Source organism: Heterodontus francisci, chromosome 7 (genome assembly GCF_036365525.1).
Source record: "Heterodontus francisci isolate sHetFra1 chromosome 7, sHetFra1.hap1, whole genome shotgun sequence".
Taxonomy (NCBI): Eukaryota; Metazoa; Chordata; class Chondrichthyes; order Heterodontiformes; family Heterodontidae; genus Heterodontus; species Heterodontus francisci.
Genome location: NC_090377.1, coordinates 44,132,490 through 44,159,158, shown reverse-complemented (window position 1 = coordinate 44,159,158; position 26,669 = coordinate 44,132,490). Strand labels below are relative to the sequence as shown.

General features: G+C 42.2%; 1 protein-coding gene across 16 annotated transcripts in view; it reads right to left on the bottom strand.

Moving 5' to 3' along the window:
* LOC137371950 (nck-associated protein 5-like) overlaps positions 1-26,669 on the bottom strand; it is a 693,455-nt gene that overhangs the window by 455,327 nt on the left and 211,459 nt on the right. For 15 of the 16 annotated variants that reach the window (XM_068035093.1, XM_068035090.1, XM_068035092.1 and 12 more), the window contains one exon: positions 13,373-13,436. The exons of the other annotated variant lie outside the window; for it this stretch is intronic. In XM_068035093.1, coding sequence (XP_067891194.1) covers positions 13,373-13,436 — 64 coding nt within the window. The remainder of the gene's footprint in view (positions 1-13,372; positions 13,437-26,669) is intronic. 16 annotated transcript variants of the gene reach the window in all.

Sequence of the window (26,669 nt, the reverse complement as noted above, 5' to 3'; positions counted from 1 at the left end):
CTCTTCCAGGTCCAGCTCTCGGGCTCAGGTAGGCTTGGACCGGACACACACGGTAAGTGCTCTCTGCCAGTAAGTATTAAAAATAAAAAACATACCTGAGCTGAGAGTCCGGGACGAAACGGAGTCCACACAGTGAGCGAGTGACATCACCACACATGTGCTGCAGCTTCGTGGAGCTTCCCAGTCGGAAGGTAAATAAAGGGATGTTCGGGTCGGGCACGGGGTGAAATTGGAGGGGCTCGGGCCAGGTCGGGCTCGGGTCCGCTGTGGATCGGTCGGGTTCGGGTCAGGTTCTTTTTACCGACCTGAGCAGGCCTTTAATGCAGCTATATGTTTGGCATGCTGTCGGACAGGGAGTGCACTCCACCCTCAATCTACAGATAGCAATATTTTTTCACCCTCTCCTCCAGGTATGCCCATCTCTGCACCCCCCACGTAGTCCTGCAATGCCATTTTGGCAATTTCCATCACTCCCTCCTCCACTGTACTGATGATGGTAAGCTGTGGCAATCCTCCTCCAGTGCGAGCCCCCTCACTGGCATTATGTGCCCTCTTCTCCTACAAGGACAAAAAAAGAGAGGCAGAGACAGAGAGAGATACAAGGCACTGCTCATTTCTCTCATCATTGCCAGCAGCTCATTTACATAAGAAGCTGCAAGTATCAGTGCTGCCAGGTTCTCAGCAGCACTAGGGTTCTGGGCCTTGGTGAAGAATCAGTAAGTAGCTTGGGAACGCATTACTCCCATGTTCAGGAGCACCATGCACTCTCTGGCTGCTCAGCTAGTGTGTCTGTTGGAGGTTGAATCAGGATCAACAGGTTCTTGCATTGCACTCACCTTGCCAGAGTGAAGGAGGTCAATTAACCTCTTACGGCTCTGCACCCAGTTTCTCCTGACTGCACTCCTGCTACTGACTGTTTCAATCACCTCCAGCCATGCCTGTTTAGTTTGGCTGGGTGGTCCTCTCCTGCTACCCTCTGGAAAGAGAACTTCCCTCCTCTCCCTCACAGCCTCCAGGAGCACTTCAAGGTCAGCAGCAGTGAAGCAAGGGACAGCCCTTCCCTGGGTGCCAAGCCTCTGCCTCTCCTTCTAATGCCCTGGTGCTGGCATACTGCTTCCAAATGGCTGCCTTAATAATGGCTGTCGTGATGCCTTGAAATCAGGTCCGTACTTCAGAGGTCCTGCCTCTGTCCCTCGCCCGCTGCCACTAATTGGCCACCCAACCTGCTCTCCAACCAATAAGCAGCCCACCTCTATAAAAACCGTGGGCTGTGACTCCTTCCCGGACATGGCGAGGTTGGAAGCCAGAAATAGTCCGGACATCAGGTTTCTGACCCACAGGCAAAATCCTGCCCTTTATGTCTGTTCTTTTTTTGAATTGACAAATGCATAAATTTTGACTCCTGAATGATTTAAAACAGGCCAATAAAAGAAATTGTTCAAATTAAATATATAGAAGGCATTGATTTCAACACATGATTTTTCTGTGAAGATGAAATGATAAAGGCATAATTAGTGCCAGATTCAATTTGGATAAGAAGCTGGTGGCACAGAATAGGTCAGAAAGGTTTGATTTGATCAGACCACATTCAAGTAGAAAAAAAAAATTGGATCAGCAACTTTATCAATAATTGTCAACTCCAAATGTGATCTCTAAATGTGTAATCTGACTGCAATTATTATCAGAAGTTGTTCCAGATGTTGGCCCACTGTGGCAAACCCTGGAACTTCAACGAGAGCCATGTGTCATCTCAGAAATCAATCTACTCTGGGTAACACAGGAACTCCAGAGATCCCCACAAGATGTGCTAATCTGAAAATGAGAAAGCAGAGTGAATAAGCTTGTCAAAGCTTTTCGTCTTGCACTCATCAGGACAATCTGTAAGAAGGCCAATGTAAGGGAAAACAACAACTTTTTACTGTATGAGAAGAGAGTGCTGATTCATTGGCAAGTGAACTCTAGTAGAGGTGTTGCCATGGAGAATGCACCAGTTTACAGTGACTGACAGTTAACTGCCAAGCAGTGAGACCTGGAATGTATCAGCAACACATAAAAGCGCTAGAGAAATTCGGCACAGTGGCGCAGTGGTTAGCACCGCAGCCTCACAGCTCCAGGGACCCGGGTTCGATTCTGGGTACTGCCTGTGTGGAGTTTGCAAGTTCTCCCTGTGACCGCATGGGTTTCGCCGGGTGCTCCGGTTTCCTCCCACAGCCAAAGACTTGCAGGTGATAGGTAAATTGGCTGTTGTAATCTGCTCCTAGTGCAGGTAGGTGGTAGGGAATATGGGATTACTGTAGGGTTAGTATAAATGGGTGGTTGTTGGTCTGCACAGACTCGGTGGGCCGAAGGGCCTGTTTCAGTGCTGTATCTCTAAATAAATAAATAAAATGCCTCTGCCGCATTATCTGGATTCAATGGGAGGACCATTGAACAAACACTAATGTTCTTCCTGAAGCCTGCTCCACAAGCTTTCAGGCAAAGCTCCTGCAAAACCAATTTAGATGGACTGTGTCCAGATGGCCAAAAACTATCGCCCCCGCCAAGTCCTGTTTTCTCAACTCTCAAATGACCAGTGTTCCGGGGAGGACAAAGAAAACGCTTCAAAGACACTCTGAAGCTCTCTTTGAAGAGTGGCAGCATTGACATTGATGACTGGGAGGAACTTGCTACCAATTGTCCAAAATGGTGACAACTTATCCATCAAGCTGCACCATGCTTTGAGTCCAAACACCATAATGGTGAGGCAGAGCACAGCAGAGAAGGAAAGAAAAAGACGACCCTGCACTCCGGATCCCACTACCTCGTGGGACGTCTTGCCCCACGTGCCAAAAATCTGCAGGTCAAGAATCGGCCTGTTCAGTCACATGAAGACCTATGGCAGAAACTAATGACCTTGAGTAGACGTCATCCTCGAATCGAGGGACAGCCAACGACAATATTCCAATACTCTATTTTCCTTTGCAATAGCTTCAATACACTGGCAGAGCTCCTTCAGACTCATTTTGATATACATTAATGAACTAGACTGAGAAAAACAAAGCAAGTTTGAAGATGACACAAAACAGGTAAACGTAGTAAATAAACAATAAGGAGGGCAGTAACAGGCTTCAGAAGGAAGGAATTGGTTAACTCTTACATGCCCTCTGAAATGGCCTAGCAAGCCACTCAGTTGTACCTAACCGCTACGAAGTCAATAAAAAGGAATGAAACCGGACGGACCACCCGGCATCGACCTAGGCACAGGAAATGACAACGGCAAACCCAGCCCTGTCGACCCTGCAAAGTCCTCCTTACTAACATCTGGGGGCTTGTGCCAAAGTTGGGACAGCTGTCCCGCAGACTAGTCAAGCAATAGCCTGACATAGTCATACTCACGGAATCATACCTTACAGACAATATCCCAGACACTGCCATCACTATCCCCGGGTATGTCCTGTCACACCGGCAGGACAGACCCAGTAGAGGTGGCGGCACAGTGGTATACAGTAGGGAGGGAGTTGCCCTGGGAGTCCTCAACATCGACTCCGGACCCCATGAAGTCTCATGGCATCAAGTCAAACATGGGCAAGGTAACCTCCTACTGATTACCACTTCAGCTGATGACTCAGTCCTCCTCCATGTTGAACACCACTTGGAGGAAGCACTGAGGGTGGCAAGGGCGCAAAATGTATTCTGGGTGGGGGACTTCAATGTCCATCACCAAGAGTGGCTCGGTAGCACCACTACTGACCGAGCTGGCCGAGTCCTAAAGGACATAGCAGACTAGGTCTGCAGCAGGTGGTGGGGGAACCAACACGAGGGAAAAACATACTTGACCTCGTCCTCACCAATCTGCCTGCTGCAGATGCTTCTGTCCATGACTGTATTGGTAGGAGTGACCACCACACAGTCCTTGTGGAGACGATGTCCCTCCTTCACATTGAGACGACCATCCATCGTGTTTTGTGGCACTATCACCATGCTAAATGGGATAGATTTCGAACAGATCTAGCAATGCAAAACTGGGCATCCATGAGGTGCTGTGGGCCATCAGCAGCAGCAGAATTGTACTCAACCACAATCTGTAACCTCATGGCCCGGCATATCCCCCACTCTACCATTACCATCAAGCCAGGAGACCAACCCTGGAGGCATGCCAGGAGCAGCAGGCATACCTCAAAATGAGGTGTCAACCTGATGAAGCTACAACACAGGACTATCTGCGTGCCAAACTGCATAAGCAACATGCGACAGACAGAGCTAAGCGATCCCATAACCAACGGATCAGATCTAAGCACTGAAGTCCTGCCACATCCAGCCGTGAATGGTGGTGGACAATTAAACAACTAACTGGAGGAGGTGGCTCCACAAATATCCCTATTCTCAATGATAGGGGAGCCCAGCACATCAGTGCGAAAGATAAGGCTGAAGCATTTGCAACAATCTACCGCCAGAAGTGCCGAGTTGATGATCCATCTCGGCCTCCTCCTGAAGTCCCCAGCATCACAGATGCCAGATTTCAGCCAATTCGATTCACTCCGCGTGATATCATAAAACGACTGAAGGCACTGGATACTACAAAAGCTATGGGCCCTGACAATATTCCGGCAAAAGTACTGAAGACCTGTGCTCCAGAACCTGCCGCGCCCCTAGCCAAGCTGTTCCACTACAGCTACAACACTGGCATCTACCCTGCAATGTGGAAAATTGCCCAGGTATGTCCTGCACACAAAAAGCAGGACAAATCCAACCCGGCCAATTACCACCCCATCAGCCTACTCTCAAATCATCAGTAAAGTGATGGAAGGTGTCATCAACAGTGCCATCAAGCGGCACTTGCTTAGCAATAACCTACTCACTGATGCTCAGTTTCGGTTCCGCCAGGGCCACTTAGCTCCTGACCTCATCACAGCCTTGGTTCAAACATGGACAAAAGGGCTGAACACAAGAGGTGAGGTGAGAGTGACTGCCCTTGACATCAAGGCAGCATTTGACTGAGTATGGCATCAAGGAGCCCTGGCAAAACTGAGGTCAATGGGAATCAGGGGGAAAACCCTCCGCTGGCTGGAGTCATACCTAGCACAAAGGACGATGTTTGTGGTTGGTGGAGGTCAATCATCTGAGCTCCAGGACATCACTGCAGGAGTTCCTCAGGGTAGTGTCCTAGGCCCAACCATCTTCAGCTGCTTCATCAAAGACCTTCCTTCAATCATGAGGTCAGAAGTGGGGATGTTCGCTGATAATTGCACAATGTTCAGCACCATTCGTGACTCCTCATATACTGAAGCAGTCCGTGTAGAAATGCAGCAAGACCTGGACAATATCCAGGCTTGGGCTGATAAGTGGCAAGTAACATTCGCGCCACACAAGTGCCAGGCAATGACCATCTCCAGCAAGAAAGAATCTAACCATCTCCCCTTGACATTCAATGGCATTACCATTGCTGAATCCCCCAGTATCAACATCCTAGGGGCTACCATTGATCAGAAACTGAACTGGAGTAGCCCTATAAATACCGTGGCTGCAAGAGCAGGTCAGAGGCTAGGAATCCTGTGGCGAGTGACTCACCTCCTGACTCCCCAAAGGGTTCCGAAGAAGGGTCACTGACCCAAAACGTTAACTCTGCTTCTCTTTCCACAGATGCTGCCAGACCTGCTGAGTGGTTCCAGCATTTCTTGTTTTTATCCCCAAAGCCTGTCCACCTTCTACAAGGCACAGGACAGGAGTGTGATAGAATACTCTCCACTTGCCTGGATGGGTGCAGCTCCAACAACACTCAAGAAGCTTGACACCATCCAGGACATAGCAGCCCGCTTGATTGGCACCCCATCTACAAACATTCCCTCCCTCCACCACCGACGCACAGTGGCAGCAGTGTGTACCATCTACAAGATGCACTGCAGCAATGCACCAAGGCTCCTTAGACAGCAACTTCCAAACCTGCCTCTACCACCTAGAAGGACAAGGGCAGCAAGTACATGGGAACACCACCACCTGCAAGTTCCCCTCCAAGTCACACACCATCCTGACTTGGAATTATATCGCCGTTCCTTCACTGTCGCTGAGTCAAAATCCTGGAACTCCCTTCCTAACAGCACTGTGGATATACCTACCCCAAATGCAGTGGTTCAAGAAGGCAGCTCACCACCACCTTCTCAAGGGCAATTAGGGATGGGCAATAAATGCTGGCCTGGCCAACGTCGCCCACATCCCATGAATGAATTTTTAAAAAAATAGACAGACTGGTGAAGTGAACAGAAACATGGCAGATGAAATTTAACTCAGTGAAGCGTGAAGGGTGAAGTGACACATTTTAACAGGAAGAATGACAAGAAATATGAACTAAATAGTACAATTTAAAGAGTATGCAGGGGTGTAGAAACAGAAAGATGTGGGTGTGTTTGTACACAAATCTTTGAAGGTGGCCGGACAAGTTGAGAAGCTGTTAAAAATAGCATACAGGATGCTTGGCTTTATAAAAATAGAGGCATAGAATGCAAAAGCAAGGAAATTGTGTTAAACCTTTTCAGTCACTGGTTAGGCCCCAGCTGCAGTATTGTGCCCGATTTTGGGCACCACATGTTAGGAAGGATGCCAAGGTCGTAGAGACCATGCAGAGATTTACCAGAATACTAGGGATGCAGGGCTTCAGTTAAGTGGAAACACCAGAGAAGCTGGGATTGTTCTCCTTAAAACAGAGACCCCTAAGGGGAGATTTAATGGAGGTGTTCAAAAACATGGAAGGTTTTGAGAGGGTAAATAGGAGGAACTGTTTCCTGTGTAGAAGAGTCAATAACCAGAGGACACAAATTTAAGATAGCTGGCAAAAGGACCAGAGATGAGCTGAGGAGACATTTGCTTTTACACAGTGAGTTATGAAGTTCTAGAATGCACTGCCTGAAAGGGAAGCTGATTCAAAACTTATAGAAGGGAATTGAATAAATACTTGAAGGAAAAGAAACTGTAGGGCTATAGGAAAAGGCCTGGGAAGTGGGACTAATTGGATAGCACATTCAAAAGCCAACAGGGGCACGATGGGTTGAATGGCCTCCTTCTGCAGTGTATTATTCTCCTTCTGCAGTATATTATTCTAAGATTCCACGAATCAATGATTCATGTATTATAATGCCTAGATCTTTCCTGCTCAACAGACTTTAATTCCATGTCAAGTATGGTAAGTGTGTGCTTGGCACTAGCCTTACACAGGTTCACAACACCGTGTTTCCATTAAGTGCCATCTATCAGATGTGGGCCCATTCCTGCACCATGTCTAGATCAGATTGTAATCTTCTGTTCCCAACACTAGCATAGATCTTTATGACCCCCATGAATTTGGGGATAGTACCCATGACAGAGCAGGAAAGACCCATGTTCCATCCCTGACCTGTGCTGTCAGTTGATCTCAGTTGAGGCAGGATGATGGGATCAGGGCACAAGAATTGGCCTTCATGCCCCTGGGACTATGTGGGACTTCCAGCTTAGTCCTAAGGAAAGCTCAAACTAAAAAAAGTGAAATAAAACAAAATCTAGCTGTTATGCCCTATTGCATATCTTGCAGACATTTTTTTTTTTAAAACAGTAGATTCTATACCATTAGTGTTCACATCCTCCTTCAGAAATTCAATCTGCCACAGTTGGCTTGCTGCCTTTAAAATAGTCTAAAGTATTCATGGGAGTAAAAATTTTCCAATAACCAGAAGGCACAAACTGGTAAACAAGAGCTGATTGTTTCAGTTGCAGATTTTGGACAGAAGTACCTTGTACAAGTATAATCTTGTCTGACAGGCTCCCTGCTACAATTTATAGCCAGGAAAACTGTCACACGTCACACTAAGATTGTAGTTATATGCTTGGCTAAGCGATCCCTAACTTTGCCATTCACTCCAGCTTCCCATTAAGTGGCTGAAAAATGATTTAATGCTAGCTACTGGATATTCTTGCTCAGAGTACAGAGCCTCAAAACTTCCAATCTACATTTGCTACTTTGTGTGACCAGACAATTCTGGCTGAGGAGTCCAGATGTTTCCTGCTGCCTCCCCCACCCCTCCCACCTACCCAAGATGAGCAAATTGACATTCAGAATTCAGCAATATTTTATCCCACTTCTGCCACTATGGAACCATAGCATGATACAGCATGGAAGGATCCCATTCGGCCTTTGCTGGCTTTTTGATAGAGCTGTCCAATTAGTCCCACTCCCCTGCTCCTTCCCCATAGCCATGCAATTCTTTTCCCTTTAAGTACCAAGAACTAATGAATTGTTTGAGGAAAAATGACAATCCACAAGTCCAGCAATTTGTAATCAAAGGTAGAGTTGCTGAACTCTATAGTTTACCAACTGCAACTGTATGTGAATTTCAATGTGCAGTAGACTTCTGAAATTCTTCAGAAAAGAATTATTCATTTTGATCTATGTACACTCCATTTAAAGTCCATTAAAAGCTCATGGAAGAGTCACATTCAATGACATTCAATGGAAAATGACAAACAGAAAACAAAAAATAAAATCAAGAATAGTAGAAAGTTAGAAGAGCCATCAAGCTTAAACAATTCAAACAAGCTGAAATAGCTTGTGTCTTTAATGGGGTATACTGATTGGTAGAATTATTTTATTTACAATGGATAGTGCATTTTTACTGATAGCACAGAATATGTTGTCATTAAAGTTAAATCTGTACTATAAAAATGTGCATTTATGTAGTGCCTTTAATGCAGAAAAATGCCCTAAGGCACTTCAGACATAATCAGACAAAAATGGACACTATGCCAAAGAAGGAGATATTAAGATGAGTGACCAGAAGCTGCATCAAAGAAGTGGATTTTAAAAAGGTTTTTTCATGTATCAAAGAGGTGGATTATAAAAAGGTTTTTTTTTTAAAGGATGATAGGGAGGTGGAGAGGCAGAGGACTTTAGGGAAGGAATTCCAGAGCATAGGGCCTACATGGCTGAAGACATGCCTGCAATGGGGTTCCTATGTAAAGGGACAGGAAGATACACAAGAGGACAGTGTCAGAGGAATGGATAGTTCAGGGTAAGTTGTAGGATAGAGGAGATTTCAAAGATAAAGGGGGAGCAAGGCTATGAAGGGATTTAAACAAGGATGACATTTATAAATTGGAGGCTTTAGGGGAGCCGGAATCAACATAGATCAGGAAGGACATGAGTGATAGGTGAATAGGACATGGTGCAGGATAGGATACAGGCAGCAGAGTTTTAGATGAGCTGAAATGTACACAGCATAGAGGACAGAAGGCCAGTCAAGAGAGCAGTGAAATAGTAAATCTTGGAGGTAACAAAGGCATGGATGAGATTTTCAGGAATAGGTGCGTACCTTAGGAATTTATGAATATCCAAATTCCTGACAATTTTTGAAATAGATGATTTAAATTTTTATAGCTCACATTCTGACAATAACATTAATTTAGTTGAATGTGAAATTAGTTTGAAAGTGTGGCATTTATTTAGTTAACCAACCAAGCTATGTTTGGTGTTAGGAAAAAAAGTGCATAATATTTTATCCTAACTATTCCAATAAATCAGCTCAATGAAGCCCAATGTCAGAAACCATTTTAAAGGCATGTCAAGTCAAAAAAAAAATTACATTTAATTCAATTCCATGAAGTTGGCAGAAATAATCTCTAGCAGTTCACCTCCTGGCAGATGAAGATAAGTCATTTCTAAGCCTTCTTTATGAAATTTTATTAGTTTGTCTAAATACGGCTATTACCAAGAGGCAATTTCCCGGAATATCACAGTTTTTCACAAACAAAAATTTTCTTCTGAAGCCTTCCCACTTAATGACGATAAATTATTTTAGAACTGCTACCAAAATATCTTCTATTCTTCAACAATGTTTCACTCAACCGTATTAAATATAATGAACCCAATATATCGGAATAAAAATGATGCAATGGGTTCCAAGTAGTTTCACCTAAAAACATTTATAAGAATCAAAGTATCTAGTTGCAAAACATCAAGAATTACTTTTTAATTGCCATTATGTCTGTTTTGTTTACAACACGTGCTCTGGCAAATATATAGAACCGTCAATTATAATTTGCATAAAGCCTTTTTGGGTCTTAACTGTCAATAAGTGTGAACTTGTAACCTTTTCAGTCTACTCATTTTTCTTATTCTAATAAATGTGAGTGAGTGACTTTAAGGATTGCATTAAAAATATAACATTGGAAATTATGCTTGTAAATAAATTTCATTAATTTACTCAATTGCAGCAAAGTGTATGTGATTGTGCTACAGCAAATCCATTTTGCGGCAGTGCATCTTTTCCATCAACACAGAATGGGTGTGGTAGTAATGTACCATTTTCTCCTTTCTGTGATGTATCTTGCAAATGATGGCATGGTGGTCATCATCAATAGTTCTTACAAAAGACGGAGGATTATGTTAGTCAGTAAATTAAACAAGTTTAGCTCATCCTTTGGGTTCCTTTTGTACATGGGGTGTATTATAGTACAAGTTGGATTTGGTGGGGCAGAAAATATAGCATCTAGTAACAACAGAAACTCTAGGGATTTATGTCGCATCTATATTGTTCTAAAATCAAATATTGACTATCAGGCAAATAGTTCAAAGTGAAAAAGTAATACATTAGGTAAGAAACATTGGGAAGCAATAAGCCTTAAATGATTAAGGTTTAAATGGAGTGGTGGAGCAGAGAATACATAGGTAATTAAAGATAACAGCACAAGTAGATGGAATGCATAAGCAAGGAGAGATAATATCCATTACCTCAGTTTATGCAGTGTTTACAGTTTAGGGTAGGATAAGTATAAAAGCAATGGAAAAGTGCAGCACAGATTCATTAGATCTTGCCAAGGCTTACTGACCGCCACTATAGCTGTGAAGGTAGAGAGGAGCTTGATCGAGGTTTTCAAGATTATGAAGAATTATGACAAAGTAAATAGTGATAAATTGGTTCCACTGTTTGGCAAGAAGATAACAGGAATATATTTAAATTTAAGATCACAATAAGGTTGAAAGGAAATTTAGAAAAATGTTCTTTACTCAGCTGTTAGGAGTTTGGAATTCTGACACAAGTTGTTGCAGCACAGCCCAAAAATTATTTCAAAAAGAGCATTAATATTCCTTTTTTAAGAAACAATCTAAATAGGATTTGAAGAGATGTGCGACGCTATTTTCAGTAATACAAACAATCCAAGAGAGTTAATCGGTTTCTTCTTTTTGTTCTGGAGCATACGTTGCTGATTTCATGAGCCTACTACAAAACCTCAGGACCCCCACATCACATGCTGCTAAACGCCAGGTCTGCTACAAAACCTTTGAAGCCCATCGCAGTGGTGCAAAACTGGAAAGCTCCCTCCCTAGTTCTGCCAAACATCATGAACACCTCAGTGCCGCTAAAGCCTTTTGGGATTTCCAATGGGAATCCAACTAATGCAAGCAATGGTGCTGGGAGATAAAGGGGAAAACAATAATCAAAAGAATTGGATCAAAGATTTATCATAAGCTAGCCACCTGGAGAAAACAAAATATGAGAAAACAGGCCTGAAACGACCTTGCGACTGCTTAAATTGTCTATTTGGGCCTTGGGAAAACAAAACTTTCCTTCCCTGTATTCTCTAATTTCTAGCAACCCCAGATGCCTTAGACCTGAGATACAGCAAGAGTTTCCTTCTGTAGAAATGCAGATCACATACAAAGGGACTGGGAGCCAGCATTATTGGTCTCAGACCCTTTTTCTTGTGTTATGATCCTGTAGATTTTTTTTTCCGTGAAGAATGCTATGTGCCTTTAAGGCTGGAAAGGGAACAATACTGCTTTAAGACAGCAAGCTCTAAAAACTGAGTCAAAGAATGCATTCTCATTGCCCCAGGATACAGCCATTCAGAGACAGAGTCAAAGAGGGCATTCTCGTTGCCTGGGATACAGCCATTCAGGACCACAGATCGAGATATACATTGTTACAATTTAATTTTGAACTGGCATATAGTGGAAACAGATTGTTCTAACTCAGAGAAACAGACAGATAGCTGTGTGGTAGCGCCTGAAAGGAGAACTCTCAGACCATTTAAATTGAAGGAAGAGAATTTAGTCTCTTTATTTATTATTCTCTCAAAATTCTAAAAAGTCAAACCAAAACAGAGATCTCTGATAATTTAAACTAAAGGAAGGGAAGTTAGACTGTGACAATCTTTTATCCCTCAAAAAAATTCTAAAGCCAAATTGATTCATTAAAATTGTGTTTGCAAGTTGTTAATTGTTGAAATTCATCGCTTGAAAAGAAGAGCATCAATTTCAACTGCTGAACTAGACCACGGACTGTTGAAGAACCTTTTCTCCCCCTCCCCCCCCACATCGAATGGCTATGAGGACTTTAAGCAACCTTGGACCAATCCATATTGGAAGATTTCACTTCGGCAGGAGCGTAAATATGCAAGGTCCCTAATTTTTTCTATTTTATTTATATCTTAGTAGTGTTAAAGAATTTAGTTTTTCTAATTAAACAGTTAATTTGTTGATTTAAAGACACCTGGTTTGGTTAGCTTCATTTGGGGGTTAATAGATGGTACAATTTGGCTGGGTCTTTCTTTAATTTGGAAAGTTAAAAATGATATGTTAGGCAATCTGTAAAGGGGCAGGATTGAATTAACAGTGCATTTCTCCCACCACAATCAGAATCGTATATTTTGATTGGGGGCTTTGACTTGAGCGGTCGGTTGTAACACTTATCACAACACTACGTGAACTGGCATACAAAGCCAGAAGGAAAATCATACCAAAAGCACACCCACACAGCTTCACTTTTACAACCAAATACTAAATTGTATGGCACATGCTGTAATGCTCCTGTCCTCATAAAACTATGTATCCTCTAAGGATTCATTAGTCTATTAGATGACTACTTTACTGCACGTGATCAGTGTAATTTAGAGCATTCAAGTTTTTCAAGTAATTAAAATTTTTGAAAATACTCAGGACTGTAAACCATGATTCTCAATTGCTGCAACACTGGAATATAAACATCGGGCATTTACTACTTCAGTTCCATCCTAAAATATAAAATGTCCTGTGGTCTTTGTACTTCCATTAGCTTGATCTATTTTCAAACATGCTGATAAGTCTAACTTGGAATCTGTAAATGCTATGGTCAATGCTCTGATGATGTAGTTTTGAAATCTTCCACTAAACTACTATTGATTTAATTCTAACGTATTCCAACCCAACAGCTTTGGCCACAAAACTCCCTGAAAAAGACAATTATTATTTTAAAGAATTTAAATGTAAAAATACAGCTGGCTTTTCAAGATAGTATATTCTGTTCATTACAAACCACTAGTACCAAAATTAAATTTTTTAAAAATCGAAAACATATGATGAATGCAAAACCAGAAAGACACATTTATACTATACCATTGTGCCTTCTCTTTCACTTCTTGCAACTGCCCGTTGTAACTGGGCCACTGCCAGCTTCTCTCTACAAAGAAAATAAAAGAATGTGAATAGATTGTCATATTTCTCTGGTGCTGCAGGTGCTTCACTCCAAAACCTTTGCAACTTTCCTGTTTGTCACTACAGTAACATAGCAATTCCCCAGTTAAATAGTTAGATTTATAGCAAGCAACCTTTAAATCGCTAACCCTTGGATGTAGTAGCTCTTGATCAGGTTCCAGTTTCTGACATATTTGAGTGGCAAATTTTCCTACAATGGACCGAGTTGTGTTATTCAAAGAAGTTGTCACAATGCTATGGATACATTAAGTGTTTTGTTCAAGTTCTGTCATATATATCATTAAATAAATTAAGCATACAGTTATGTCTTATGATGAGATGTTCCAAACTATTTTATAACTTGCATAAAATAATACTGCTCTCATTTGATTTTCTTGTTTGCAAGTCAACATTAATGCGACAAAATTTACGAGTCAAAATTAAGTCGTTATTCATCGGACTTGATACTTTAAACATTTAACCAGATTTACTGGTGCTGGTTCAGTGACAGGAAACAGATGTAATTCAGTTATAAGAATCACTATGCAATTATAAAATAATTCCAAATAACCAGTCAACAGAATAGTATTATTTCTTCCTATAATTAATTTACAATAGCTTTGCTAGCTTACTCTCTCTTCTACGTTGCCAAAAATCAAGTTGGCTCAGTTATAGATGTGTTTCTGAGGAGTTGAAGTAAAATGGATGGTAGGGGAAAACATTAGATTGCACTGTGTGATTAATCTCCCCTCAACTCTAAGACTGGTCAAAATTCAGGTTAGTCTAATGAGATTAGCACCCATTCTCAGAAAAAATATTCTCTATCTGAAGTTACTGGACCTACTGCCAGCCTATAAAGAGTATACAATATCAGCTAATCAGTTATTTCTATGTTTTTGGGCCCATAAGCCAAGTAATAACTGAAATCACAGATTCTTACTATCATATTCTACAATATATCAAAAATGTTCTATAAAGCACACAGTCTTTAAATGCAACAATTACTTTCTGAAACATTTTCCTTTCATACTTTTCCTATTATAACTATTTAGCTTGCTTACCTAGCTTAGCTAACTTATCTACTATATTTACCTCTGAGTTTTTACATCTTCCATTTCTTCAATAAAGGTGGTGCTATTCTTCATAGTACCACCTGCCTGAAGCCTACAAAGATTTGTGCTGGTAATTTCCATATGGTTTCTCCCACTCCACCACCTTGGCAGAAATTTATCAGAAACTTCATTGACACACATGCCCTTCCCTATTTTTGTCCTCTTCTCTGCTTGTCTTTCCACTTTGCGCCTCATTCTGCCTTGGGCCCTTTCCTTCTAAACTACTCCTATTCCTCCTGCCACCTAAATAAGCTGTGCCTTCTCTCCCTTCCCAACATCTGACTCATCTTTGCAGCATTCCCATGAAAAGACAGCAAACTTGTAAATCAGTACTTTAAAGAACTTAATCGTCAGGAGTATGTAGGGCCCTATGCACCACCAGGGGTAGGTGATCATAAGCACTTCCAAAATGCTCAAGTCAGCAAATACAGTATCAATACATTAAGTACTTTAAACAACTAACCCTGGGTTCACAGATCAGCAGAGGGAAATCACCATTCCAATTGTTTCGTTAGGGTAAGAATAAATGAGGATTTAAAACCCATCATTCCCTGTATCCTCCTCTTCCTCAGAACACTGCTAGACCTAGCTTTCAGAACTCTTCCACATCTCAGGCCCTTTCCTAATAATTATAATCCCCTACTGTCAATTCTCCCACATCCCAAAACAACATTCTACAATGCCTCTCCCTCCCAGATCTCAGGATTCATCTAGCAATGGTCCTGTTCCAGCAGTCCCATAGCCACACCACTCCCCGCCCTCCCAATCCTCATGCTCTCAAATCTTCATCTACCTCTTCGATGACAGAAGCCCCCACCTTCCCTCAGTGCCTCCAAAACCCAGACTTGCTTTCCAATACTCCAACCCTCCCTCCCTCGCATCTCCTCCCATTGTTACCTTACCTATACCTCTTTCACAGTAATCCCATATCCCACCATCCCAACCCAGTCACCTCACACCCACCCACTACTTGTTCCCCCCAGAGCCCTCTCCTATTTGCATATTTCCAACACACATCAATTACTTCCAGATTCAAAAAACCCCTTCCTACTACGTCCAGAGCCGAGACCCCTCTTCCCAATATTCCCAGCCCCAACACTGCTCCCCTGCTGTCAGATTCCAGAACCGCCATAATTTTCCAGGAACCAATTTAAAAAACACTTACTTCACAATACACTAAATTTGCTAATACCTACAATTATACAGACAATGATAATATTACACTAAATTTTCCAAAAAAAAAAACACTTCTGGCAAATAAAGACTAAAGAATAAAGTGAGACATGAAGGTAGTTGGTATACTGATCTTATTGATTGGTTTCCCTCTTGTGGTTATGGATAACTATGTCATTACATGATGATTGTGCTGAGGCATAATTTCAGAACTTAATCCTTATACTTTGCATTAATTAATATGTGCATATATGTAGAACACCAGTTAAATTCCATGTCATAAATTACATGCATTACCCACACGAAATAAAAGGCTTGCCTTACAATTTATTGAGAGACTTTGTTCTTCACTTTCATTTATATCTTGGGGAGAAGTGGAATTTGCACTTATCAAGGGAAGGGATGTCAGTGCTGGGGATTGAAATATTTTCCATGTCATTATTGATCACATCTAAGGTTATATACAGTACAATTACAATGTCGGTAAAGCTACTTGCATTTTTAATTCAACAGTGAAATGGATTTTCAAACTGACTAATCAAGAAATCATGTTAATGCTAATAACAAAATCACAAAGTGCTGGAAATACTCTGCCAGTCTGGTAGCATCTGTGGAGAGAGAAAAACTGAGTTAATGGCTGGAATTTTTACACCCCCCAGTTGAGCTGGGGGGTGGGGGTTTAAAATTGAGTGGAGGCAGGGGGGCCATTCCTGACCCCCTCCCCCCCGCTTTGCCAGTTTAAATGGAGTGGTGGTGGAGAAAAACTGCCCGCCCACCCCAGGTCAATCAAGGCCCTTAAATGGCCAATTAACTGGCACTTAAGGACCACCCGCCGCCACAGTATTTTACCCTTGGCTGGTGGGTGGCTGAGGCCTCAAAAAGCCCGCCTGATGAAACCAGGTGGCCTTCACCTGGGGGGGGGGCTCTCCTGATCGGGCACCCTAGGCCCACGGAGGGCTGCCCCCAAAGCCCCAACTGCCCCCAATACACAATACACCCCCCTTCCGCCTAACCGACCCCCCCCCCCTTGCCTCGACGGGGCCTAACTGATTGTCCCCAGCGAGGCCCTCAAAAAAAAACTTACCTTTTTTCCAGGGCCATCCTTTATCTTCTTCCGATGGCTGGGTGCTGTCCCAGCAGTGGCCACTGCTACCGGTGGAGCTGCCAGCCCACTGATTGGCTGGCAGCTCCATTAGGCAGGACTTCCTGCCTCAAGGAGATGGAAGTCCTGCTCAAGACCAATTAAGGGCCTGGGGAGCATAAAAGCCGGGTCTGGCTCCCCAGGCTCGGCGGGGGCGGGCACACCACGGACCTTTTGGCCAGTGGACAGGGCCTCCCGCCCAACGAAAAATTACAGCCAATGTTTCAGGTCAGTGACCTTGCATCATGATGTTAATGCTGATGAGTTTGTGCAATGTAACCTGGACAGTAAATGTGGAGCTCGTACCAGGTTTCATATTTTCACCCTATGTTGGTTAATTGCAGCAGGGAACTAGCAATCAGTACTGGGAGAAATGGCTGGTTGGCATAAAAGATTGAAATGATTCTGACAGCAAAGATAAGATTTGGTATAGCTCAATTTATTTTTTGCCAAAATGTTACAAATTATACACAGTAATACTTTCTGTAAAACATGGATAGCACTCTGACTACTGTAAAGAAGCATGCTAGTTGTCTGTTTCAGCACTAACTGTTATACCAGTAAAACAATTTTACTGAAAGGTAAAACTGGCCCATAGTTACTACTCGGGAGCATATTGCCCTTTCAGCTCCAACAGTGTCAATCGAAAAGAACGGCTTCTAGATTTATATCAGCATATTTAAATTTACCTGTTAGCAATTTAAAGTCAAACAAGAGTTGAGCTGTCTTCTGGTATCATTGTTCAAAACCCACCATTTTCAGCTAACATTAAGATCCAGCTCAAAAATACATCTTGGATCTATGCTGAAACCAGCACATTCCATAACACATTATTGTAAAATTTCCATTGGCAGCATCAAGTGTTCACCCATGTGGTCTTTCAAAGTGATGCTGACAATTTAACTGCCACTAAATATCAAATGAGACACAATTTTAAGATGATTACATGCCGAGGAACTGGATTAAGTTAAATTAGCTCAAACTCACTTCACAGACAAGGCTGACAGACGATATTTCCCTCAACAGCTTCAGATAGGATTGAATCCAGAGGTGAAAGGATGACTTTCAGTACTAACCTATCTACTATTTTACCTCATGAAGCATTTTACTAATTTTTCTGTGAAGCAGAATTGATTAAATACCCACATTGAACTTTAGGATTCAAATCAATTGTTCTTTTTCAAATGACATCATCATGATGGATAGGATAGCCATCTTTTAGTTTGTTAAAAGTTGTGAAGAACCAAAATGATAATGTAGTGACTCAAATAGTAATAAAAGCTTTGATCAAATAGTAATAAACTACATTATTATAAATTCTTGGCAAGCTGTGCTGTAAGTCATTGATGTACATAAGTGTACATTGAGTCCACAATACAGAAACAGGCCTTTTGGCCCAATTAATGCCAGTGCTTATGCTCCATGAGCCTTCTCCCATCCCTTCTTCATCTAAACCTATCAATATACCCTTCTATTCCTCTCTCCCTCATGTGCTTATCTAGCTTTCCCTACAATGTATCTGTGTTAATCTCCTTCATCCACTCCTTCTACTATTGTGTTCTACATTCTTCCCTACTGGATACATTAGTGACTATCTTAAACTTATTGCCTTTAATTTTGGTCTCTCCCAAAACTGGAAACAATTCCTTCATGTCTACCCTATCAAACCCTTTCATTACCTGAAAAGGTCCCAAAAAACAAACCAGGTCATTTTGACACCTTAGTGTTTTTAGAATCACACAGATAAGTTTCTGACCTGATACTCCAACCTGCCAGGAAACACACAAACTAGCATCCAGAAAATTCCATTCAAACATGTTAATGCCTTTGGTAAAAATACTTTTGGAAATAATTTCAACCATTTCATCTCAGAGGAGAAAGTTCGGTAAAATTTCCAAATTAGGCAAAATTCCAAAATATCTAACCTTACATTTTATGTAGACCATAAAACACAAAAGATTTTTTTTTAAATAAAGAATGTGGGGTCTGTACTGTAGACAAAAAGCTGGCTTTTATTTTAAAGAGTTCCATTTTGATGCTAGCCACGAGCTGCTCATTCCATTGTTCTTTTCTGTGCTGGCTGCTCCTGGACAATTGACTCACCCCCATTGATGATTGTTTCTGGATCACTCAACTCTCCTCCGATACTGTCTATTCAGGAACTGTCTAGCTTGTTAGGTGATGCTAAAGACCCCGACACTCGAATTTGCTAATTGGGATACAACCAATTGTAGCCTGGATATTTGCACATAGTTATCACCATGACTTAGAAGTAGGTGAGTCAGCTGCTCTACTTTTCACAATAAAAGCATCAAAAATCCATTTATGAATTGTTTCCCCCAGTCTTCTGCACCACCCCCACCCCCAGACACCCAACCACCCCCCAAAAAAGTGCATACAATCAAAGAATGATAGTGCTGAGAAATAACCTACTATTTTTTTTTTAAAGAATTTTCTAAGAATTATTCATCTGAAATCTAATTTACAGCTCTTAATGTACTATATAATAGCTTTGGGGAGTTTAACGGAGAGAAGTTAAAACATTAAATAAATTAGAGCAAGCAAATAGAAATGATTCAATAAACAATAAATGCAAAAATCCGGGTTAAATATCTGTTAGGCTAAACATATCACTAGGTATGGCAGGATCAGTATGAAGTGATGTGGGTGACATGCATGATGTGGACCTGTCTGGATTCCCATAACTTAGAGGGTAAATACATAACGTACAAGAAGTGTACTGAAGGTGACATTCAGTCCCTCAAACCTGTTCCACTATCGATTAGATCATGGTTCATCTGTATCCAAGTCACTTCATAACCTTACCCTTCAGAAATTTAATCAATCTCAGTTTTGAAAATTTCAATTGATCCCATATCCACAGCTCTCATTTGGGAGAAAATTCCAGGTTCCTGCTACCCTTTGTTTCGCAAAGTGTTTCCTGATTTCATTCCTAAATGACCTAGCTCTAATTTTAACATTGTGCACCATTATTTTAGATTGCCCTACCAAAGGAAATAGTTTTTCTGTATCTACCCTATATCGAATTCTTTAATTATTTTCAAGGCCTCATTATAGTTCACCCTTCAACCTTTTAAATTCAAGGGAATTCAAACATTATACTAGTGAATATTGTGCAGAACTAAATATACAACTTTTGAGTTGCACAACATCAATATTAGAAAGATTTTGAAGTCCTGGACTAAATACCTCAGGTATCAAATAAAATTGAAACTTTGCACACGTAGATTTTTCAGCTAGAAGAATGCCCAAGTGTGAAGTTTGCTGCAGAGAAGATACTGCTCCTTCATGTTAAAACGTCAATTTTTAAATGGTCTAAGTGCCTAAGTGAATGCTAAATTTACTAAGTGCATGTTCACACATTACCCCTGCTTTTATTGCAAATATTTGCATTTCAAAATGCACAAATGCATTATTAGGCTTCAGTAAAAATGGTAGATTGTACCCACATGATGCATCAAGTGCAAGGTCTACTTAGTTTTGATTACCATACATCTGCCTGGGGATATTTTCTGAACTATTTAAGTAACAGGTGCATACAGCACAATTTAATGGTTCTGAGATAGCAAAAAGCTAAAAACTACGCAGTGGAGTAAGACAAAATACTTTATTTTCTTTGCTGCAATGCCCCCTGCTATTTGGAAAATGACTTTCATGGTTGTGTCCATTTCATCATGTGACCAAGGCACTGTAATTTACAAGTTTTTGTTTCTTGGTGAAAATCAAAGTTTTGTCAAAATGTTACCTATTCAGATGTTACATAGTTAATTATTGCAATATAAAATTGGATACTGAATAAAAATACATTTTAAGTGAAATTATTAGAGATCAGCAACACAACTTGTTTTAAATTCAGCAGCTTAGCCATTTATACACACATGAAATGGAGCATTGGAGGCACAACAGCTTATGGTTACAAAAATTCGACTCCTAGATTTAATAGGAAACAGTTAATGAAGCAGCGAATCCAAACTCGATCCTTTCAATACTGGAGTCCTCATCAAAGACATCCCAGTAAAGATGTGTGCCTCCTCTTTTTGATGCCAGGTAAAATTCATAGCTAAATAAGTTTGGACTGCCAAAATTCGTTGGAACAAGACTCCATAAATGCAGGCTACTCTTAATTTTAGCACAACTAGAACTTGCACTCATAGAAGTCAATCAGTAGACAGTGTGTTGTTAAAGCAATGATGGCAAACTTAAACTGTTTTTACATGACCGACTGGGTCCCAAGAGAGCATCCAAAGTATTCCTTTCTTCTGCATTTACATTGAAATGACACAGCCAGTCTCTGCATTGATATCATATGCATGTGCAGACCAGCTGTAACAGCTTGGTCAGTGCCATGAGGTCGCTAGATCACAAAGCCAATGGAATAGCATGTTTACTGGGCCTATAAAGGACTGGCAGAAGTTAAGATTTAGCAAAAGAAGATTTAGGCACCTTCACTCTCACATCCAGAGAAGGAGGTAGCAAAAAACAGCTGTGTCAGAAGACCTTCCAGTGACATGACAATGTGACATGAATACCTGACTAACCCTTTATGCTAGAAGGTTCTTCAGAAGCACCCCAAACACTGCAGGTCATATTTTATGTAACACTCCAGGAAAAAATGCATGCCAAAAAGACTGGGAGTCAGCATTGCCTATTTAACCATACCTGCCAAGATGCCATCAACCACTTCTGTGAGCCCTGACAAACACACCTGGGAATGGCTGGGGTAAGCTACCTTCTCATGGTCTAGATCAGCAGAGTGGTAGATGTTGAACTGCACCATCAGCTGCAAAGACACCTGCAGCTACCATGCAACATAGAACTTGCACATATGTAGGGATCATAACAAAGAAAAAAGTTAGCATTTGTACAGCACCTTTCACAACTGGTACACCCTTCCCAACTAGCACTGCATGCAGCACAACCTCTACTAATATCGAGGTTGTGCTGCATGAAATGCTAGTTAGGAAGGTTGTCCCCTGTGCTACTCTGCAGCATCATCCTATACGTCAGGATTACAATGTGTCTGCTTGAAGGTTCCACTAATTTCCAGGTCACACCCAACTTCATTGGCTTTAAAACACTTTGGGAAATCCTGAAGATGTGAAAGGTGCTCGATAAATACTAAGTCTTCTCTTGTGACATGTTGTCTCCATCCTTTTAAATTTGACTTGCACATAAATTCCCTCTGCTACCAAGAATGAAAATGGTGCCCAATATATCAAATAATTCATAGATGCAAGGTACCTTAAAACATTCACTTCCTCCACCACAGGCATACCTTGGTTGCAGTGTGTACCATCCACAAAATGCACTGTACCAACTCACCAAGGCTTCTTCAACAGCACCTTCCAAACCAGTGCCAAGAAGGACAAGGGCAGCAGGCACATGGGAACACCACCACCTTCAAATTACACACCATCCTGAATTGGAAATATATCACCATTCCTTCATCATTTCTGGGTCAAAAGCCTGGATCTCCCTACGTAACGGCATTTTGGGAGTACCCTCACTATACAGACTGCAGCGTTTCAACTCTTCAATTAGGGATGAGCAATAATTGCTAGCCTGGCCTGTGTTGCCCACATCCCATGAATGAATACATTAAAACAAAATAAAGATAGGTATTCATAAATGCCCCTTTACGGATATAGATTGGCAAGAATTTTGATTATCCCAATTGAGTTGGGGTAATCTCAGTGCAATTCTTTGTGGACATAAGATTAGAACAGAAAGCTGCTTTCAAAATCAATTGTAGTTGACACTGATTTGTCAAATCCGTGCAGGAAAAAAGTCAAATAGCTGCAAAATGTTGAGAAGGATTATTGGATCGTCACCCAGGAGCAACACAAAATCTATTTGCAAGTCAGGGAAATGAAGTTTTGTTGGATCATATCTGACCAGACTATCCTTGATGCAGTTACCGAAGGCAGGAAATAAAATGTTCTGAATGTTTAAATGTGTTCCTGTATAAAAATGGAAACAGACTAATAAGCAATTAATCTCTCCCTACACAAAAAAACTATTGAGTGTCATGAAGACCCCAACCTGCCATGAATGAGGCATATTAATTTTGTCACATGAAATATTAATTTTAAACTGTTGCTGGACTGAAAAGATGACTTGTTTGAAAAGATCACAGCAGTGGTTGGAAACATTTGCATTCTAAGAGACAGTGCCTTGGAGCAGACAATGGAACTGCACCCTGATCCAATTAACCCAAATGGATTTTGATCACCAGACATGAATGTGTAACAAGCCAGCATTCCATCACCCCCCCCCACCCCCCCACGGAGAGTGTCTGCTAAGATGGAGAATCCATAAAAAACGCAGGAGAGTTTGTCAAAAAAAACCTAGTCACATGACCAACCTGCTGGCCCAGGGTTTTTGAATTGTGCTCACAGAACAGTTTGAGAGACTGCACTTTGAAAACAAAAGAGAAGGAAGGTCTCTTCCTGGCTCTCTCTCTCACTCGCGAATTTCCAGATCCATTGAAGCCACTTAAACCTCAAGAGAGAAGACTCCTACATTGAAACAAATTTGAAAGCGTGCACTGGGCCCCAACGAAACAGCAAGATTTGACTGCAAAGACTCGACATCGAACTCAAAACAGTAAATGAACTCCAGCTATTGCTTCAAACTTTTCCCCTTTATTCTTTCTCCTCTTGCATCTCTATCTGCGTGTGTGTTTATCACATATGCATGCTAGCATGCTCATGTTGTGTATTCGTAGCAGTTTTAACCGAATTAAGAGTTTTACGATTAATAAACTTACATCTTTCTTGTTTAAATCTAAGAAAAGCTGTCTGGTCAATTTCTTTGTCACTATAATTGGAGAGCAGTGAACAAGGATTCACTGAGGGGAAGCTAAAACACTGTTTTTAAAAATTAAACCCTGTTACGGTCAAACCAGGAAAAGGCTGAGTTGGAACCCCTAGACCCCTTTTTTACCTGGTCATAACAGGAGTGTTTGACATTAAAAAACATAAAATAGCTTGTAACTAGACAGCACAATTCAAATAAACTAAGTAAAACAGCATCTGCCTTCTGTCTCAGTCCATCCTTTTCCAAAGATTCAATTGGTCAATGGTTTCCATATGACCACTTTTAGGTTGCAGTTACCAAAATTGCCTGCTCTGCCAGAAGGCTGACAGCCATCATTGACTAATGACTTCTTTGCTGGACTTACACAGTTTAGTTTATTATGCAGGACTTGATATTTTAATGTAACTTTTCTTTAATGAATTCAAGAACAGCTATCCATCTAATTACATACTTGGCCCAGAATTTCCTGGAAAGGTTTGGCACAATTACAGCCTAAGAATGGCATTGCACCATTGTTCATCTGAGGAAATTCACGTACAATTAAGTTTTGCCAGCTTTGTGCTGATCATCTATATGCACGAATTTCTTCGATTTATTTATTTATTTTATTTATTTAGAGATACAGCACTGAAACAGGCACTTCGGCCCACCGAGTCTGTGCCGACCATCAACCACCCATTTATACTAATCCTACACTAATTCCCTCAATGCAGCCCAGCCTCTACCAGTCATGGATGAGCTGGACATACAGCCAACCAAATCGGAACTCAGTGATGCCATTGATTCCCTAGTCAGCGGAAAAGCCCCTGGGAAGGACAGCATTACCCCTGAAATAATCAAGAGTGCCTGCTATACTCTCAGCACTACATGAACTGCTATGCCTGTGCTGGGACGAAGGAGCAGTACCCCAGGACATGCGCGATGCCAACATCATCACCCTCTATAAAAACAAAGGTGACTGCGGTGACTGCAACAACTACCGTGGAATCTCCCTGCTCAGCATAGTGGGGAAAGTCTTTGCTCGAGTCGCTCTGAACAGGCTCCAGAAGCTGGCCGAGCGCGTCTACCCTGAGGCACAGTGTGGCTTTCGTGCAGAGAGATCGACCATTGACATGCTGTTCTCCCTTCGTCAGATACAGGAGAAATGCCGTGAACAACAGATGCCCCTCTACATTGCTTTCATTGATCTCACCAAAGCCTTTGACCTCGTCAGCAGACGTGGTCTCTTCAGACTACTAGAAAAGATCGGATGTCCACCAAAGCTACTAAGTATCATCACCTCATTCCATGACAATATGAAAGGCACAATTCAACATGGTGGCTCCTCATCAGAGCCCTTTCCTATCCTGAGTGGTGTGAAACAGGGCTGTGTTCTCGCACCCACACTTTTTGGGATTTTCTTCTCCCTGCTGCTTTCACATGCGTTCAAATCCTCTGAAGAAGGAATTTTCCTCCACACAAGATCAGGGGGCAGGTTGTTCAACCTTGCCCGTCTAAGAGCGAAGTCCAAAGTATAGAAAGTCCTCATCAGAGAACTCCTCTTTGCTGACGATGCTGCTTTAACATCTCACACTGAAGAGTGCCTGCAGAGTCTCATCGACAGGTTTGTGGCTGCCTGCAATGAATTTGGCCTAACCATCAGCCTCAAGAAAACGAACATCATGGGGCAGGATGTCAGAAATGCTCCATCCATCAATATTGGCGACCACGCTCTGGAAGTGGTTCAAGAGTTCACCTACCTAGGCTCAACTATCACCAGTAACCTGTCTCTAGATGCAGAAATCAACAAGCGCATGGGTAAGGCTTCCACTGCTATGTCCAGACTGGCCAAGAGAGTGTGGGAAAATGGCGCACTGACACGGAACACAAAAGTCCGAGTGTATCAGGCCTGTGTCCTCAGTACCTTGCTCTACGGCAGTGAGGCCTGGACAACGTATGCCAGCCAAGAGCGACGTCTCAATTCATTCCATCTTCACTGCCTTCGGAGAATACTTGGCATCAGGTGGCAGGACTATATCTCCAACACAGAAGTCCTTGAAGCGGCCAACACCCCCAGCTTATACACACTACTGAGTCAGCGGCGCTTGAGATGGCTTGGCCATGTGAGCCGCATGGAAGATGGCAGGATCCCCAAAGACACATTGTACAGCGAGCTCGCCACTGGTATCAGACCCACCGGCCGTCCATGTCTCCGCTATAAAGACGTCTGCAAACGCGACATGAAATCGTGTGACATTGATCACAAGTCGTGGGAGTCAGTTGCCAGCGTGCGCCAGAGCTGGCGGGCAGCCATAAAGACAGGGCTAAAGTGTGGTGAGTCGAAGAGACTTAGTAGTTGGCAGGAAAAAAGACAGAGGCGCAAGGGGAGAGCCAACTGTGCAACAGCCCCGACAAACAAATTTCTCTGCAGCACCTGTGGAAGAGCCTGTCACTCCAGAATTGGCCTTTATAGCCACTCCAGGCGCTGCTTCACAAACCACTGACCACCTCCAGGCGCGTATCCATTGTCTCTCGAGATAAGGAGGCCCAAAAGAAAGAACACTAATTCCATATTCCTACCACATCCCCACCTGTCCCTATAATTCCCCTACCACCTAACTACACTGGGGGCAATTTATAATGGCCAATTTACCTATCAATCTGCAGGTCTTTGGCTGTGGGAGGAAACCGGAGCACCCGGCGAAAACCCACGCTGACACAGGGAGAACTTGCAAACTCCACACAGGCAGTACCCAGAATTGAACCCGGGTCGCTGGAGCTGTGAGGCTGCGGTGGTAACCACTGCGCCACTGTGCCGCACTTCTAAGATTGGCCTGCCAAAAATATCTGCCAGTTACATAGCTCCACTCCACCTTAACCAACCTCCAATCCTGCACTTTTTTTTTTCAAATTTGTGTCTGGGATGTGAGTGTCCCTGGCTAGGCCAATATTTATTGCCCATCCCTAATTGTCC